This window comes from Silene latifolia, chromosome 2, assembly GCF_048544455.1.
Source record: "Silene latifolia isolate original U9 population chromosome 2, ASM4854445v1, whole genome shotgun sequence".
NCBI lineage: Eukaryota > Viridiplantae > Streptophyta > Magnoliopsida > Caryophyllales > Caryophyllaceae > Silene > Silene latifolia.
Window position 1 is genome coordinate 194,645,852 of NC_133527.1, and position 19,188 is coordinate 194,665,039.

Here is a 19,188-nt window from a genome sequence, read left to right on the forward strand (position 1 = left end):
TTTTAAATAGTGGATCGGGGATGGATCTTTAAAGGGTGATTTTGGATCGAATTTTTTCCTTCGATTTGGGTTCTGTTCGATTTGAGTCATAATTACCATCCCTAAGTCAATGCCTAACTATTTATTTAATGGGTTTTTAAAGGGTCAATGCCTTATATATAGGGTTCAACACCTAAACCTTCGCATCGTACAAAGACTCTTATAAAACCAGGCCAGTGACGCAAAAGGGCATTATTATACCTGATTACGACGCCGGAGGGAACCTAAAATTGATCTTGGCATTCCAGGTTTGTCAATTTTTTTTTATTTTTTTTTTTTTTGCTTTTGTTTTCTCTAAATTATTACACGTTCCATGAATTAAAATCGGTTTCATTATATTTTGTGCAAAATAATCAAAACGCTTATTTATTAATTTATATGATAAGGATGGCTCTCTCGTTGGATCGTGACGACTTTTTGGACTATGAAGCCATCCAAAAAAGGTCAGATTTATGTTATTTGTTGTTAATAACTGAAATCCATTCGACAATTCGATTCGAATATTAAGTACCAGAGTTCATAATTGATTCTTGATGCGAAATGACAGCGGAAATAATAAAGAGTAACCGGATATTTATCAAACTAGACCTATAGCTTGATAATGGGTGATTGTATTCAAGACCTATTGAATACGAATCGGGTTAAAGTTTGAAAACGCGTCAAACAATAACAATTTTTGGATCGAACGCATCACTCCGACTCAGTAATTGCACACAGCAAAATACCAAACAAAGCAAGTTTTTCTTTTCATATATTTCGTCTCCCAAATTACAAGCTACTAATGACTATAAACAGTCTAGAAGGAGAGCCGTTTTAGGCATCCCAAAAGGCAGCTAATGGTGATCATAAACTAGCTAATTAAGTTTATTAAACTTAGTAAATTAAGGCCTAATAAAATAGTAATAAAACAATCCATTGAAATGGTAATAACCGACTCACTAAGCAGGCCAATAATCACCCTTTATTGACAAATTAAAATGGAACTTAATTGCTTTGTAGAAGCGGCCTTGCACTTAGAGGAATCCAAAGCATGCGACCAAACTTACGAACCGAGCAGCCTTTATTATCGAACACCGTTTTGAAGATTGTTTATATTTTACGAGTCGCCATATTAACTTGGGTCCATAATCCGAGTAGCTTTCGATTCATCCAGTGAAGCTCCCTCGTTCGATGAAAGCTCGAAATACATTTAATCATTCTCGAGAACAATTAAACTGATTTCCGACTTTCCATGAACTCGTTCCTTCATTAACCCGTAGTGCAACTCGTATACGTATCATACTTCCTTTCTTCAAAACGAATCGTCCCGATTCGTAGACCATCCAATTCCACCAGGATCGAATACAAATTTCAGAAACTTAGATGCACATTCGTCAATGACGAACGAAGATGAATTCGAACAAGGTGATGAAGTATCCTTGAATTCATCATCCGCAGGATTGCTTCGATGTAATTCCTCGCTTGGCAATGGAGCACCTGGTATCAAGTCTACTTGGTACCCTATTCCACGAAAAGTAGATACACCTCGTGACAAATCACTCGGAAAAATATCAGCCAATCCACGCAATAAGGGTTGAACCAAGGCGTTCTTATTTCGGGCAGTACTCTCCACATGCTTACCAGTAGCGATTAGAGCATAAACTCGCTCTCCATTGCTCAAGACCTGCTCATTATATTCATCGAATATAGGTGGCAAATCGAAGTTTAAGGCAAAATCGATCTCCACTGAAAGTTCGTCAGAAAAACACGATTTCTTCTCGTAGTGCCTCATCTGTTTTGCCAACATAGAATCGTCTCAATTTAAGGAAATTGAGAAGCTACCTGACGCGCCAAATGATGCGAAATAAATCTGAATAGAAATGGATTCGCAGGAAATGAACAGATTGAACAGTCGGACGAACTGTTCGTTTTAACGATTCTGGGTTTAATTAACGGATTTGGAGATTTTTATGTGTTTTTTTGTTTGATTTGTAAATACCAAAAACAATAAAAGGGATAAGCAGACACCAAGTTAGACCTATAACTTGATGAACGAGATTGGCTAACCAAGACCTATTTTAATTTGTCAATAAAGGATGATACGAAAATGATGCAGGAAGTTATCGTAATGAACAGTCTCCGTGTCTGTTCAGTTGAAAGCCCAGAAAAAGCAGTAGATCACGCAATTACTTGGCGTCCAAGGAAGTGATGTCGAGACTTCTTTCCTAAAAGAAGTCATATCCTAGTAAATTAGTTTTATGATTTAGAAGTAATATTATTTCCAAATAATTAGTTTACTATTTCAGCAATAATTATAGTAGTTAATAACCTATTAATCTTAGTAATTAAGAGGCTTTAAGTCTATTAGTAGGGGTTTTAATGTCTACTAAGCGTGGCACTTATTTTAGACCTTTTAGATGCTTTTTCGGTTACAATAGGCGTTTGATTAGGCTATATAAGGCCTGGTTGTTTCTTTACATAGTAGTGAATGATTTTGAGAAAAAAAACCCAAGTTGTTAGTATTTTTGCTGTGTGCAAATTGCTTCACCCGGATTGATGCGCTCGATCCAACCTTTGTTCTTGTTTGACGCGTTTTCAAACATTAACTCGATCAACTAGCAATAGGTCTTGCGAGATTGATCACCATTGAACGATCTATAGGTCTAGATCGGTCAAATATCCCTTTTGTTTTCTTGTTTTGTTACAATATCAAAAACACATAAAAATTACCCGTTTCAAATTGACAATCAGACAGTTCAAGAAACTGTTCAAATCATACAAATTCGTAAATCGGACAGGTCCAGGATCTGTTCAGTTTCGTTAATTCCGCTGCACTCTTGCGAGTTTTATTCCTTCGAATAGTTTTCGTATCATTAGTGGTATCAGAGCTTCGGCTCTTGATTTCATTAAAACAAGACGATCATATGGGGTTAAGAGAGATGGAATGCTACAACGATGAACTATTTTCATTGGAGGAAGAATCTCATATTGATGATACATCGTTAGTTGATCCTAACCTACCACCAATTTTTGATGAAGAGAATGAAGATGTAGTCGAGGATAGGGCGATTCCATCAAGAGAAGAAGCAAGCCAAATTTGTGATTATTTCGTTGAACATAAGTTTGCCAACAATCAATTTACAAGTAATTACAAATCTCCATTGGAAACCTATATAGACAAGTTCTTATACGGTGATATTCGTAATGGTGATAATTTCTTTACTTGGGTGTTAATGGGGAAATTTGAAGATAAAGGTAATATTTGTGGATTGAAATTTGTTTTTAATAATTTCATGCATGGAGGGTTGAAGGGTCATTGGCACGAGAGCACCTTGAAATCAAACAAAATAGATGAGCTTGAAGTCTACATCGAGGATGATGAATTAAAGGATGATTCAACACAATGTTCAAATTCATTGCTAATGTTTATCATTGATTTTGGATTTAAATTTGTGAGGTTCGTATTTGATCCCGGAGGGTTTAAGCCTCATGATTTGAGGACAATTCCTTTCAAAGGGGGAGGGGATGATACGAAAATGATGCAGGAAGTTATCGTAATGAACAGTCTCGTGTCTATTCAGTTGAAAGCCCAGAAAAAGCAGTAGATCACGCAATTACTTGGCGTCCAAGGAAGTGGTGTCGAGACTTCTTTCCTAAAAGAAGTCATATCCGAGTAAATTAGTTTTATGATTTAGAAGTAATATTATTTCCAAATAATTAGTTGACTATTTCAGCAATAATTATAGTAGTTAATAACCTATTAATCTTAGTAATTAAGAGGCTTTAAGTCTATTAGTAGGGGCTTTAATGTCTAATAAGTGTGACACTTATTTTAGACCTTTTAGATGCTTTTTCGGTTACAATAGGCGTTTGATTAGGCTATATAAGGCCTGGTTGTTTCTTTACATAGTAGTGAATGATTTTGAGAAAAAAAACCCAAGTTGTTAGTATTTTTGCTGTGTGCAAATTGCTTCATCCGGATTGATGCGCTCGATCCAACCTTTGTTCTTGTTTGACGCGTTTTCAAACATTAACTCGATCAACTAGCAATAGGTCTTGCGAGATTGATCACCATTGAACGATCTATAGGTCTAGATCGGTCAAATATCCCTTTTGTTTTCTTGTTTTGTTACAATATCAAAAACACATAAAAATTACCCGTTTCAAATTGACAATCAGACAGTTCAAGAAACTGTTCAAATCATACAAATTCGTAAATCGGACAGGTCCAGGATCTGTTCAGTTTCGTTAATTCCGCTGCACTCTTGCGAGTTTTATTCCTTCGAATAGAATTCGTATCAATTCTAAACGAGGTTCCGATCAATATTGAATTTCAGGGTGAAAGAACGAGGAAAGAAACGTAACGAGGTAAACCCTATTCGATTTACCAAAGAATTTCCCGAATGTTTAATTTACGAGATTCTATCCTGGTTACCTGTAAAATCTTTGGTACGCTTTAAATCCGTATGCAAGTCTTGGTGTACTATGACTAAAACCAAGAGTTTCGTATCCAAGCATATGCAACAAGGTTACTACTACCAGAACGACGATAAATGTCGCAACTGCCTCATTGTTGCATATAACGTACTTCCTAATGAAGTTTGGTATTATCAATATTTGGTCGACGAGAAACGTCGGAGAGTCTTAGCCGTTACTGAAATATATAAACACCCACCAAGTAGTCAGATATTTTGTTGGCCTTGTGACGGATTATATTACGTTTGCTGCTCATATAGGACAGATGACAGTAGACGTCTCTGGAATCCGACTTTGAAGCATCGTAAAATTTTACCTCCGATTGTTTCCAAACATGATCTTCCATCTAATCGATATTTTGCATTTTGGGATAATAATTACGGTTTTGGGTTTGATCCCGTGACACAAGACTACAAAGTTGTAATAATCAAAGATATTGTGGACGCGTCCGATAAGCGCTTGGAAATGCCTCCTGGTGTGTTAGTCTACTCATTAAGGACCGACTCTTGGAAATATGTTGCTGATTTGCCTAAATACTACGAATTGAGGGATAACAAGTCATATGTTTTCGCAAACAAAAGTCTGTATTGGCTAGCATCTAACCCATGTTCTTGGGGTAACCAAGCGATAATCGCGTTCAATTTGGCCACCGATGAATGTCGTGAAATTCAACTACCGATGCCTCCGTCCGACGAATATGATTGCGATTACGAGTGTCTAATGGTGTATCGTGGAAACATGGCTTTTGTTAAGGTTGATCAAAAAATGAGATTGTTTTGTGTATGGGCTTTGAAGAAGAGAAAATGGGTCGTGAAATTGAGGATGAACCTTCATTTTATGGCCCGGAAACCATTGGGCCAGTGGAGAGATGGGCTGCTAATATTTGAAGCTAAAGATTGTCAAAATCTAATTATTTGTAACCTTGACACATTAAAAAGTTGGGTTTTAAAGGTACGTAAGTCTCAACCTTACTATTGGTGTAATGGCATTTGTGCTTACGAGGAAAGCATTATTCATCTTTATTAGGACGGTAATTCTTGCTTATAACTGTTGTAAGTATTATTATAATTATAACGAAAGGGTGCAATGCATGATCAGCCTCTCAAAAAAATTGTTGGTTTGGATGATATTGCGCATTTGTTGTTAATTACTCATTTACAGTGGTTGTAAATAAGAATTGGTGCCATTTAGTTTGGCTAATTATTCAGTACTTTCCGTTCAAGTCAATTTCAAGTAATGAGATGTATGTAACTTGATCAATTTTATGATGAGACTTTTCTAAATCGCACCTTAACTTCTCTAATTTTCTCTCTCCGTTGAGATTCAGATACTCTTATTTACTCTACTTTTCCTTTTTTGATTAGAAAAGAAATTAATACGGAGTTAATTACTCGGTATTTCACAAATTGATACGGAGTTGAGTACATTTTGCGCAAATGAGATCTCAGTTTATCTACTGATTTAATTTGTACGCATATAACAATATCGGACTCGAATGCCTGCAAATACAGTGAAAGATATTCTTACAAAAAGGTACGGTGATCTCTTTAAAACCTCTGCTCTCCCATGAAATATGATGATACGGAGCACTATTTTTGATAGAATAAAAACTGATTATTTTTTTAATCTCTCTTTTTGAAGGTCAAAGCGGCAAGGAAAAAAGTCGCTTGGGGTTTCAATTAAGAACGGAGATCAAATCCCCGAGCATTTGATAATTGAGATATTGTCTCGGTTATCTGTCAAAGCCTTGCTGCAATTCAAAAGCGTATGCAAATTATGGTATGGTATCATTAAAAGCTCCCACTTTATATCAAAACATTTGAGAAACTACTACGATACCAACAACTGGCGTGATTGCCTCATTGTTCAATATTCCGTAACACAATTAGGTGAGTTAGACGTGTTTGAGTTGTTGATAGACGATACGAAGAATAGAGCTTTTTCGTATAACAGGATAGACACCCCTTTCGATAATTCATACTTGTGTGGCCCTTGTGATGGGATCTACTATATATGCTCCTTTCGCTCTTCTACTCCTAAACGTAGTTTATGGAATCCTGCACTTAACGAGTTCAAGAGGTTACCGGATATCACCTGGAACCCAAATCTCGCAACTAATTCAGCTTACATTTATGAAAACGGCTTTGGTTTTGGATATGACTCCCAAGTCCAAGACTAAAGATTACAAAGTTATTGTAATTCAGCTTACATTTATGAAAACCGGACCGGACAACCCTATTTCCCAAACCCCGAGACCGGACCGGTTAGGTGGGAACCTGGGCCGGACCGGACCGAAACCCTTTAAGTCCGGTTTTTTGCCGTGTTTGGACCGGACCGCAAAGATCCACGGACCGGACAAGCCTATTTCCCAAACCCGGAGACCGGGCCGGTTAGGTGGGAACTCGGACCGGAACCCTTTAAGTCCGGTTTTTTGCCGTGTTTGGACCGGACCGGTTCTATTTTTAAAGGTAATTTAAGGTGATTTTTTGTGCTTGGACCGGACCGGACAAGAGATCGGTCACAATATTTATGTAGACCCGGAGACCGGACTGGATTGTATTCGGTCCGACTGTTTTATGGTGTATAGGGGTGTTCATTGGTCCGCGACCGGACCGGACCGGACCAAACTCTCTGGACCGAAGACCAAATAAGGGTTAAGAGCTGGATCGAGGACCAGACCATATTAATATTGGTCCGGTCCGGTCTGGACCATAAAAACATGTGGACCGGACCCGACCGGACCAAATGAACCAAATATTATTGTCATTGACATGTTTTAGCATATAAAATTAGAATTCGAGAAGTTCGTAATGATCAAAATAAACAACATTATTTTCTTGTTAGATTTAACTACATAATTACACATCTTATAATACGTGTAGACAAAGTAGAAAATAAAATTAATAATATTAAAAATTTAAAAATTCTTTTATTACATAACTTCGGTCCATGGTCCGTTCCGCGGTCTATTCGGGTTGGTCCAGGACCGGACCGAAGACCAAAGTAGAGTAAATAGGTGGACCGTGGACCGGACCAAACAAAATTTAGTCCGGTCTGGTCCGTACCAAATGGTCCGATCCGGTCTGTCTTTGGTCCGGACCACTGAATGAACAACCCTAATGGTGTATTATGATTTAATTGTTTGATTTACTTTAGTTTAGGTTTCCATGTTTGACGGTGGCGCCGAGATTGAGTGTCACTCGGTGACGCTAACTCGTTTCCATAATTTATACATTGTTTTTAATATACTCCCGAACTCACAGCTCATTCCGACTGCTTTAACTACATTTTCAATTTAGTTTTGCAAAACTTAATTCCGACTCCTTAGATAGTGAACCTCGGCTTAACAGAGTACAAACTAGATACATTATCTCCTGAGATCAAGTAATAGATGTCCTTAAACAAAGTGGTGTACTTCGTAATTATAACAACCCCTTTTACCAGTTGATCTAAATGCTCATGAGTAATCGAATGAAACTGTACAAAATTGTAAGAAAACAAATACGAAGATCATATTTTGATACTGGCACATGGCTTCTATAATGAAGTTTGGATTCCCTCAACATTCTTAAACTCTACCCTTTCTTTTATTAAATGAGAACAGCATAGCACAGCTATTCATCTTATGTTTGAGACGTACGGAGTATTTATATTTATTTAGTTATTTAATACTAATAGCTTCACGTTTTCGGAAATGGACTATGTACTTTCCTTTCTGATTTCGACTTGTAAAAGAAAAACAAAAGTTAAATAATACGAGTAATTTACAAGTATGGTTTTGGATGGAACTTTCTTGGACTTATGAAGTCGATTATTTTTCCTCCTTGATGGATCCAGCCCAAGCCAATGTACGATTTTAATAATACGAGTAATTTACAAGTATGATTTTATTTTTAAGAAAGAGGAATAAGACCCGAGAGCTTTCTCTTTAATAATGGTTATAAGTTTTGGTATTGGATGTGGCCCAATTTACCTATATTTACCTATATTTACATTTTAATTTTTTAAAATATATTTCGTATGCCATTTCTTACAATCGTGATTAAGATACTCTAATAAATTTCATCCATCAAACCCTTCAAAGAGCAAAATCGGCCTACAAGGTTGGGGTCTAGTGATGAAAACTTAGGTGAGATTTCTAAGTCTCATTTTAAAGCCCCTCCAACAATAATTTTGAAAAAGTTATTTATAGCCAAAGACTATGACTTATAGACTTCGAATCATACTCGGGTACGTTTCCGTAGTACGCACCAAAGGCAGCATATTACCCTTATTCTGTTTTACCAGTATCCAAATGCTATTTTACATGAAAAGAGTATTATGTTGAGTAAAATACGTACTAAAAAGTAAATTACAATATTTTAACCTCTTAAGCGAGCTTATATAATCCTATATCCTACGGTGTATTAATTTTGAATCAATTATATTTAAATTGTACAAATCGTAACAAACATACACGAAGATCATACTTTGATACTGTCACATGGCTGTTATAATGAAGTTTGAATAATTATCTTCAATCTATTAATGAGAACAGCCTAGCACAGCAATTCGGCTTATGTATATATAATACCCTCAGCTTAAAACTCATTTAATTATATAAGATCAAATTTACTTCAGCTCAATTTGGTTTCTAAAACTATTTTGTAGCGTAAATAAATAATGGGGAGAAGAGAAAATGATCTCGTCAGCAACGCTAATCCAACGGCATTGCTGAATTTCATAGAGGAAGTAACTAGCAAATGCGGCAAAGAGCAAGACAATGTGTTGGCGGAGATACTTAGCCAAAACGCAGAGGTAGAGTACTTGAAACGACATGGGTGTCCTAAAGATAAGGATACCTTCAAATCAAAGGTACCTATTGTGTCCTATGAAGACTTGAAACCGGACATCTTACGTATCGCTAATGGTGATACGTCCCCTATTCTTTGTGCTCATCGTATTACTGAATTTTTTCATAGGTATGTACATGCATGTTTGACTTTTAATTCTTTTACGTACTTTATCTCATCGAGTTATTTACGTTAGCTTTTTCATCAGGACAAATGTACAAAATTTCATCATAAGATAATCAAAATTGCAGACGTATATTTTACGGAGTATATCTTTATGTATGAGTGTACGTATGACCCCGTATAATATGAGAGAAACGAATATCTTTTCACAAAAAATAAAAAAGATAAACAAATGACTAAGACGAAGTGCACAGTTAATTTCATTGGACGAATACTAACGTGAAAGATTATTGATTATTGATGATGAGTAAATAAAGCTCAGGGACTTCAGGAGGAGTGCAAAAGCTAATACCAACAACCGCGGAGTCAATGGTGAAGAGGCATTTGCTTTATAGCCTTCCTCTGCCTGTTATCTCCAAGTTAGTTCTTTCAACACGGAATTTATTTAGTTAGTTTCTTATAAAACCGTTATGTATAGAGTTGAAAACCGGTTAGAAAAAACTTGATCTACATAAACGCTTCTTCTATAAGGCGGTTGTACACGAAATATATATTCATTTAAGACAGGTTTATCCATCTTTAAGTTTAAGATGGGTTAACTCAAAAAAAAAAAAAGTTTAAGATGGGTCAAATATGTCCTTCAGGTTCGGATTGGGTCGTTATCAAGTCGGGTCATTTTAGGTTAGATGATGTATTGGGCCGGGTCAGGTTTAGATAGGTCATTATCAGGTGTGGTTACTTTATCGCGTTACTTCAATTTTTGACCATTAAATTTACTTTTCAACTATTACTTGGTTTACTTACTTCATTATTAAGTCAAACGTATCAAACTAAAAATTAAATCATTTCCATTTTTATCAATATTAAGTTTAATAATCGTTGGGTCGTCAATTAAATTGGATCAGTATCGGGACGGGTTCATGTGGAGTCGGGTCGGGTCGTGTCGAGTTATAGGTCGTCATCTGGTCAAGTCCGATCGGTCTCTGTTTGCAACATTCTCGGGCTTGGGTTGGGTCAAACTTACCAGCTCTAGCCATGGTACCGAGTTTCGGTACAATCGATGATGTCATCTCATTTTCCAGTTATAAATTACTAAAAATTTTGGACAAAATCTAAACCATCTAAGTGAAAAGTTTCCATACTACAAGTGAATTAATTAATGATAACAGATAATTGTGTGATGCAGAAATATTGAAGGAGTAGACAAAGGAAAATCATTGATGTTTTTAATTTCAAGGATCCAATCAACAACTCCGGGTGGTTTATTAGTCCGTCCTGTCTCAACAGCCTACTATAGGACCCATTATTTCATGGACTCGGCCCGAGACATTTACTCAAGTCCTATTGAATCCATCCATTGCTTTGATCACTTCCAATCCATCTACACTCAACTCCTATGTGGGTTTTACCAACGACACGACGTGGTTCGGGTTGGAACCGCTTTTGCCCCGACCCTTATCACCGTCATTCACTTTCTCAAGGAACATTACAAGGAGATATGTCGGGACATTGCGACCGGGATCTTAAGCTCGATGATCAAGGACCAAGGCCTAAGGGCCCGGATAACCGACTCGTTTATGGGCCGGCCTAACACTGAACTGGCCGAGTTAATTTACTCGGCGTGCATTGTTGGGAATTGGGAAGGAATTATCCCAAAGATTTGGGCGAATGCTAAGTACGTGGAGACTCGAGTTACGGGCTCAATGGCCCAATATATACCGGCACTGGAATATTATAGTGGCGGGCTGCCATTGGTGAGCAATAGATATGCTGCTTCGGAGGGCGCTTTCGGCGTCAATTTAGATCCCATTTGTAAGCCTTATGATGAGGCCACTTTCACATTGATACCAAATATGGCCTACTTTGAGTTTATGCCTCTTGATTCATCCGGAACCGAGTCGGGTTCTATAACATGTCATCAACCAGTGGACCTCGCCAACATCGAAATTGGGAAGGAGTATGAGCTTTTGGTGACCACCTATACCGGTTTGTATAGGTACATTTCATTTTCTATTAACTTTTTTCCGCCAATTTTTGCAGATGTAATTAGCTAGTGACCTTAGCGTAACTAGTAAATTACCCAAATGAAAGAAATTTTATGGTAATTTAATTTTGTTGGCCTACAATTAATTAAAAATAACTCCGATCCGTATATACATTATTATAGGTACCGAGTAGAGGACGTTGTTTGCCCAATGAGCATTTACAATTCTACCCCACAATTCAAGTTCATGGGGAGAAAGCATATGGTACTTAGCATTGATGTAGAGGAAACAACTGAATCCGGGTTGCTAAAAGCAATCGAAAATGTATCAATCATACTCAAGCCCTTTGATACAATGGTGCTAGAGTACACAAGCTACGCCCATATTAAGACTACCATCCCCGGCCACTATGTCATATACTTGGAATTGTTGTCTAAGAAGGACCCGCGGAAAATCGAGCTGACTGAAGAAGTCTTGGAACAATGTTGCTTGGCAATGGAGAATTCCTTAAACACTCTATATCGTCGTTGTCGAGGTCTTTTCAAGTCCATTGGACCACTAGAAATTCGAGTTGTGAAAAATGGTTCTTTTGAAAAGTTGAGGGAGTATGCTATATCAAAAGGGACATCCCTTAGTCAGTATAAGGTGCCCAGATGCTTGAAACTATTGCCAATGGTTCAACTGATGGACTTGGGAGTGATCTCAACTCACTTTAGCCCGTCTTTTCCGAGTTGGGACTCATCGGGCGTTTAAAAGAAAGATATAATATGCGGTGGAATTTGTTAGAGTATAAAATTGATCTTGTGACTCTAATCATTGGTTTAAGTTTTTGTTTGAATGAGATGTTTTCTAATTTTTTATCATGATACCAGAGTCAATCGTATTAGAGTATAAAATCGATCTTGGACTCGAACCCTCAGCTTAAGCTTTTGGTTGGATGATTTCTATCATGGTATCAGAACCAGTGTGACGTTATGTCACAGGTTCAAGTCCCGACAGCCTCCAATAACTCACGAAATTAAATTTCAACACATAAATATAATAGTTAAACCGTGTTTACAAGTTATTATGTGCCATAAAATTTATAAAATAGATTTTCACAACAATAGTAAAATCCATAATTGCCATCCATATCCATACCCGATCCATATCCAATATTTTAAAATCCATACCCGGTCCATTATATTTTTTTTAAACCCATATTCAATCCAAATCCATACCCGATCCACCATATAATCCAACACCAATCCGAAACTTGATTTGACTACATAAAAAATTCTTATATAAGAAAATTGAAATTACAAGTTTAATAAGCCTAAATTTTCAAAAAAATCCGATTGGATCGGGTTTTTTGGGGTGTGAATGGATCATGTTTGAATTTAGTTCGCGTTTTCCAATAGTGGATATGGATATGGGTTTTTAAATTATGGATCGGGATGGATTTTTAAAGGGTGATTTTGGATCAAATTTTTTCATTCGATTTGAGCCATAATTACATCCCTAAGTCATTGCCTAACTATTTATTTAATGGGTCATAATTAGACCTGTCAAACGGGTCGGGCGGGTCGGGTCCCGGGTCGGGTCATACGGGTCGGGTTAGAATACGGGTCGGGTCAAATACGGGTCGGGTCAGATACGGGTCGGGTCATACGGGTCACGGGTCGGGTTAGGGTCAGAATACGGGTCAAGAAATAATTTTTAACGCCTTTTTTAAACGATTTTTTTAATTTAAAAAATATATTTTTAAAAATTAAAATATGTTTAAAATTATTATTTTAGTCATATTCATCATATACAATAATTATATTGATATAATTATTAAAATAAAGTTTTTTTAATAATTATTTTATTATTAAATATTATAAAAGTTATATAAAATTGACTTTTTAGTTGAATTTTTAATTTTAAGTAATAAAAAAATAATTTTTTATCTATATTTTCAAATATAATATATAAATAATAATATTTTTAATAAAATTCATGATTTTCTCTTGACCCAACGGGTCGACCCGTTCGGGTCGGGTCTCGACCCTAAAATAACGGGTCATTTCGGGTTCGGGTCAAACGGGTCGCGGGTCGAAAAAACCGGGTTTGTAACCCTAAGAAAACGGGTCGGGTCGGGTCGGGTTTTCGGGTCGGGTCGAGTTTTGACAGGTCTAGTCATAATATGGAGTACTTTTTTAATAAATCCGTTTTGTACAACCTGTGTATATAAGACAGCCTTATTAAACTTGTAATTTAGCACATAATAGAATGAAAAGCGCGAAAGTGGTGATTAGCCCCCATAACTTTGGCCAAGTGTGAAATTAAGCCCCATAAATTACAAATGTAGTAATTAGGCCTCATAACTTTGATAAAAGGTGAAATCCAACTCAATTTCTCTTTTCAACATAAATTATATCACAAAATCATTTTATATATAAACTTTTTATACACTAAATAATTATAAATATTTTAAAAGTATTTAATTAATTTATTAACATTATTTTTAAATTATATTTTATATTTTTTACTAAGTTTAATATAATTTACCATACCTAAGAGATTACCTTTATCAATTCAATTTTGTGTAATTCCTTCAAATATATTTTTTTCCCAAAATGTGTAATAGATTGCATAAAATTTTAAATTTATAATAAAAAATTTGTAACTTATGGGGCTTAATTTCACAATTGCTTAAAATTTGTAATTCCTTAAAATTTTAAATATATACATGAATGAAATTGAATTTGAGCAATTTTGGTTGAAAGTAAAAAATTGGGTTGAATATCACTTTTTATCAAAGTTATGGGGCTTAATCACTACATTTGTAACTTATGGGGATTAATTTCACAATTGTCCAGAGTTAAGGGGGTTAATCAGTAATAATCACCACTTGCACGTTAGTCGTTACCATCACAATTGCCCAACAACAAATCTCATTGAAGACGGGCGATATCCGTCACAAGCTTGTGACGGATGAAAAATTCTTATGTACTCCGGGAGTACCGTACTCCTTACACCTAGGTTATTATTATATTCTATTTGGTGGATTAGTTTTAAGTGTAAGGAGTACGGTACTCCCGGAGTACGTAAGAATTTTTCGTGACGGATACCGTTTCCTCTCACAAAATACTCATTAAGAGGTGAGTGGGAAGCACATGGGGGGTGCCCCACCTTGTCCCCTCTCCCTTTTTGTGAGAGGTCACAAGCTTGTGACGGGATTAGCCCGTCACAAGCAAGACTAGCTGATTGCCCAAAGTTCTACATAATATTTTTTATGAATCATTTTTCACGGTAGACTTAGCCCATAATAGAATGCAAAAATTAAAGCTCATTTTTGTACATGTTATATAAGACGTCCTTATATATAGGTTTCAATACCTAAACCTTTGCATCGTACAAAGACTACTATAAAAACAGTGACGGAAAAGGGCATTATTATACCTGATTTCGACGCCGGAGGGAATGTAAAATTGATCTTGGCATTCCAGGTTTGTCATTTTTTTTTTAATTTTTTTTTCTTTTGCTGTTGTTTTCTCTAAATTATTACCCGATCCATGAATTAAAATGTCTTTCATTACATTTCGTTCAAAATAATCGAAACATTTATTTATATGATAGGGATGGCTCTCTCGTTGGATCGTAACGACTTTTTTTACTATGAAGCCATCCAAAAAAGGTCAGATTTATATTATTTGTTGTTAATAACTGAAATCCATTCGACAATTGATTGTAAACGATGTTCCGATCAATATTTGAATTTCAGGGTGAAAGAACGAGGAAAGAGACGTAACGAGGTAAACCCTATTCGATTTACCAAAGAATTTCCCGAATGTTTAATTTACGAGATTCTATCTTGGTTACCTGTAAAATCTTTGGTACGCTTTAAATCTGTATGCAAGTCTTGGCGTACTATGATTAAAACCAAGAGTTTCGTATCCAAGAATATGCAACAACGTTACTACTACCAGAAAGACGATAAATGTCGCAACTGCCTCATTGTTGCATATAACGTACTTCCTAATGAAGTTTGGTATTATCAATATTTGGTCGACGAGAAAAGTCGGAGAGTCTTAGCCGTTACTGAAATATATAAACGCCCACCAAGTAGTCAGATATTTTGTGGGCCTTGTGACGGATTATATTACGTTTGCTGCTCATATAGGAGTGATGACGGTAGACGTCTCTGGAATCCGACTTTGAAGCATTGTAAAATTTTACCTCCGGTTGTTTCCAAACATAATCTTCCATCTAATCGATATTTTGCATTTTGGGATAATAATTACGGGTTTGGGTTTGATCCCGTGACACAAGACTATAAAGTTGTAATAATCAAAGATATTGTGGACGCGTCCGATAACCGCTTGGAAATGCCTCCTGGTGTTTTAGTCTACTCATTAAGGACCGACTCTTGGAAATATGTTGCTGATTTGCCTAAATACTACGAATTGAGAGATAACAAGTCGTATGTTTTCGCAAACAAAAGTCTGTATTGGCTAGCATCTAACCCATGTTCTTGGGGTAACCAAGCGATAATCGCGTTCAATTTGGCCACCGATGAATGTCGTGAAATTCAACTACCGATGCCTCCGTCCGACGAATATGATTGCGATTACGAGTGTCTAATGGTGTATCGTGGAAACATGGCTTTTGTTAAGGTTGATCAAAAAATGAGATTGTTTTGTGTATGGGCTTTGAAGAAGAGAAAATGGGTCGAGAAATTGAGAATGAGCCTTCATTTTATGGCCCGGAAACCATTGGGCCAGTGGAGAGATGGGCTGCTAATATTTGAAACTAAAGATTGTCAAAATCTAATTATTTGTAACCTTGACACATTAAAAAGTTGGGTTTTAAAGGTACGTAAGTCTCAACCTTACTATTGGTGTAATGGCATTTGTGCTTACGAGGAAAGCATTATTCATCTTCATTAGGATGGTAATTCTTGCTTATAACTGTTGTAAATATTATTATAATTGTAATGAAAGAGTACAATGCATGATCAGCCTCTCAAAAAAAAGTGTTGATTTCGATGATATTGCGCAGTTGTTGTTATTTTTTCTCATTTACAGTGGTTGTAAATAAGAGTTTGTGGAGACTTGGTGCCATTTAGTTTGGCTAATTATTTAGTACTTTCCGTTCAAGTCAATTTCATACGTTAACTAAGGGGGCTGATTTATATCGACGACGTTTTAGTAAATATCGACGACGTTTTTCATAAAAAAAACGATGACCACTGTCATCATCCTGGCCCGAACCGGCCACAAGCACCCGATCACCACTAACAGGTATCCCAAGAATATGCTGGACATCATGGAGCATGATACTAATCTCTCCAAAAGGCATATGGAAAGTGTTAGTATCCGGGTGCCACCTCTCGATAAAAGCACTAAGGAGGTTATCATCTAGACCGGTGGTAAAACACTCCTTCAAAACCCCAAGCCCGCCGCCTTTGTACCCTAGCCGCAACACCCTCGGTGAGAACCATGTTCCTAATCTCCCTCGCAGCTTTCGGCCTCTCGTAGAGCTTGATCCACGACCTCATATTCTCCGGGTTAGGGTCCGACCAACTGTTGAACGCAACCTGACCACCAAAACTCCGTAGGGTGTTAGGGTTACTAGGACCACCAGGAACGGGCTCTCTCAAGATCCAAGAACTATCCCTACTCGGCCTCCTCGACCTATCGGTGTTAGAGGACTCTCTAACACTCGAATAACGTCCTCTACTATCCCGGCCCAATTTCAGACTCAACACTCTCGGCGGTGGCGCGTTCGGTTGGACCACATACTCTCCAGCATCCTCCTCCTCCTCCCCGGAACCGTCATCCGACGGCTCATCCTCTCTATCATCTTTGGTAACTACCAAAGAACCTCCGTGACCTCGCCTCCTCCGACTCGCTAACGACGTGACCGGGAGTAGGCATCATAACCATTCCGCACGTCTCTCGAAGTGAGGGGTGGCTGCTTGTGGGCCGCTTAACTCGCAAACGACGCTTCGAGCCGTAACATTACGCCCAAAGAAGATGCGGTCGTGTATGTTAGGCGGAGGCGGAGCATTCATGATTGCCTTTCCTCTCTCATTTCGATCTGCCATCTGCATTAGGAAATTATAAGTTGTTAGAAAACACGTTAATCGACTAAATATCATATAAAGTAACAAAAATCGGCGAATAATAGCATAAAACACGGTTTTTTAAAAAAAAAAATTAATTTACCGCGGACTAACTAAACAAACCCCTTCTTTGACCGCGGTTGAACAAAAAAACCCCTTACATGACAGTGGCTAAACATTTTTTTTTTTTTACCGCGGCCAAACTTTTTTTTTTTTTACCGCGGCCAAACAATAAAACTGGATGTTTGACCACGGCCAAACAATAATTCCCAACGTTTGACCACAGCCAAACGTGAGAATCACACGTTTGACCGCAGCCAAACCCCCATTCCCAACGTTTACCCACGGTAAAACGTGGAGTTACCACTTTTCAGCCACGGCCAACGTCCATTCCCCATGTTTGGCCGTGGTTTCGGCCTTAAAACCCTTCAAAATCACTCCCAATCCGATTAACAACAACAAATTTCGACTCAAAAATCAATCCCAATCAACTATATTTCGCAAACAACATATAACAATACCAAAATTTACATAATAACAACTAATTAACATGAATTTTAATAGAAAAACTAACAATTTCTAAACTAATTCAATTAATTTTAATAAAAACCTAACACATAACCTAATTTACTAACTAATTCAATTCTAAAACAAAATCCAATCAATTTAATCGATTAACAATAACAATAAAGGAAAGAAAACTATTTAATTTCATAGTTTAATTCAATTAGTTTCAATTTGTAAACTAATTTAACAAAAAAAAACGGCACTTACTTGGTGATGTCGGAGGCAACGTGGTGGCGACAAGGTGGAGGCGGGGTGGTCGGCGTGGTGGTGGCAGTAGTGTGGTGGCGGTGGTTGACTGTTGGTGGCAGTGTGGTGGTGGTGTTAAGTGTTGGTGGAAGTTGGAGGTTGGGTAGAGAGAATAGAGAGAATAGGGAGAATTGTTAGTGAGAGAATAGGGGCAGTGAGCGTCTTTTTTTTAAAAAACGTCGTCGACGTTTACTAAAACGTCGTCGATATTTACGAATCCGGATTATTGGCCATCACAATTACGAATAATAAGGATCACAATTGCGAAAAACAAGGAGGCACATAAATCTAAGGGTTATTCTACGCGGTAACCCTGTGTTTTTTTTGAATTCTAGCTGGTAACCCTTCATTTTTCAACCACCCACATGGTAACCCTGAACTTATCAAAAAAAAGTTCTCTGTGACCCCCAACTTTTATTTAGTTAAAAAACTCTGTTAGTTTGCATGTTTATTGGGACTTGGGCTTGTTTTTTAGAGTTCAAATGCTTAAATGGCTAACTAACTATGGTCTTCTCAACTCAATTAAATAAATATACCCCAAATTTTCCTAACAAATAATTATATTCTAGGTGTGGTAAGACTTAAGAGTATAATTCATAATCTTTTTATTATCATTATTATTATTATCATCATTTTTATTGTTTAACAAAGAATATTAAAGTAGTAAAAATACCGATCCACATCACCTTTGTTTTTTTTATAAAAATAATAATAATATAATATCAATTATAATCTAATATAATTTATAACAAAAACAAAAGTAAGATGTGTTTCAATATATTTACTACTTTAATATTCTTTGTTAAGCAATAAAAATGATGATAATAATAAGAATGATAATAAAAATGTT

General features: G+C 36.8%; 3 protein-coding genes and 1 long non-coding RNA gene across 4 annotated transcripts; all 4 read left to right on the forward strand.

Moving 5' to 3' along the window:
* Positions 1-200: 200 nt before the first annotated feature.
* On the forward strand, positions 201-4,484 carry LOC141632356 (uncharacterized). Its single transcript, XR_012537780.1, has 3 exons — positions 201-287; positions 426-482; positions 4,356-4,484. It is a non-coding gene; the product is annotated as an uncharacterized LOC141632356 (long non-coding RNA).
* Positions 4,485-4,503: 19 nt separating this feature from the next.
* On the forward strand, positions 4,504-5,520 carry LOC141641896 (F-box/kelch-repeat protein At3g06240-like). The gene has a single exon (XM_074450540.1). It carries the CDS (start codon positions 4,504-4,506, stop codon positions 5,518-5,520), a length of 1,017 nt encoding a protein of 338 aa, XP_074306641.1.
* Positions 5,521-9,120: 3,600 nt separating this feature from the next.
* On the forward strand, positions 9,121-12,200 carry LOC141632362 (indole-3-acetic acid-amido synthetase GH3.4-like). The gene is made up of 4 exons (XM_074444915.1): positions 9,121-9,455; positions 9,767-9,868; positions 10,636-11,445; positions 11,617-12,200. Exons 1-4 carry the CDS (start codon positions 9,157-9,159, stop codon positions 12,185-12,187), a joined length of 1,782 nt encoding a protein of 593 aa, XP_074301016.1. The 5' UTR covers positions 9,121-9,156; the 3' UTR covers positions 12,188-12,200.
* A 2,621-nt stretch (positions 12,201-14,821) lies between these two features.
* On the forward strand, positions 14,822-16,505 carry LOC141632368 (putative F-box protein At3g16210). The gene is made up of 3 exons (XM_074444922.1): positions 14,822-14,907; positions 15,038-15,095; positions 15,183-16,505. Exons 2-3 carry the CDS (start codon positions 15,040-15,042, stop codon positions 16,345-16,347), a joined length of 1,221 nt encoding a protein of 406 aa, XP_074301023.1. The 5' UTR covers positions 14,822-14,907; positions 15,038-15,039; the 3' UTR covers positions 16,348-16,505.
* The last annotated feature ends 2,683 nt before the right edge of the window (positions 16,506-19,188 follow it).

Excerpts from the sequence above, each read along its gene's own strand:
- LOC141632362 (XM_074444915.1), top strand. The coding sequence starts at position 9,157 with ATGGGGAGAAGAGAAAATGATCTCGTCAGCAACGCTAATCCAACGGCA. Across the intron at positions 9,456-9,766 it reads ATTACTGAATTTTTTCATAG|CTCAGGGACTTCAGGAGGAG; the intron begins GTATGTACATGC and ends GAGTAAATAAAG. Across the intron at positions 11,446-11,616 it reads ACCTATACCGGTTTGTATAG|GTACCGAGTAGAGGACGTTG; the intron begins GTACATTTCATT and ends ACATTATTATAG.
- LOC141641896 (XM_074450540.1), top strand. The coding sequence starts at position 4,504 with ATGACTAAAACCAAGAGTTTCGTATCCAAGCATATGCAACAAGGTTAC.
- LOC141632368 (XM_074444922.1), top strand. The coding sequence starts at position 15,040 with ATGGCTCTCTCGTTGGATCGTAACGACTTTTTTTACTATGAAGCCATC. Across the intron at positions 15,096-15,182 it reads TATGAAGCCATCCAAAAAAG|GGTGAAAGAACGAGGAAAGA; the intron begins GTCAGATTTATA and ends TTTGAATTTCAG.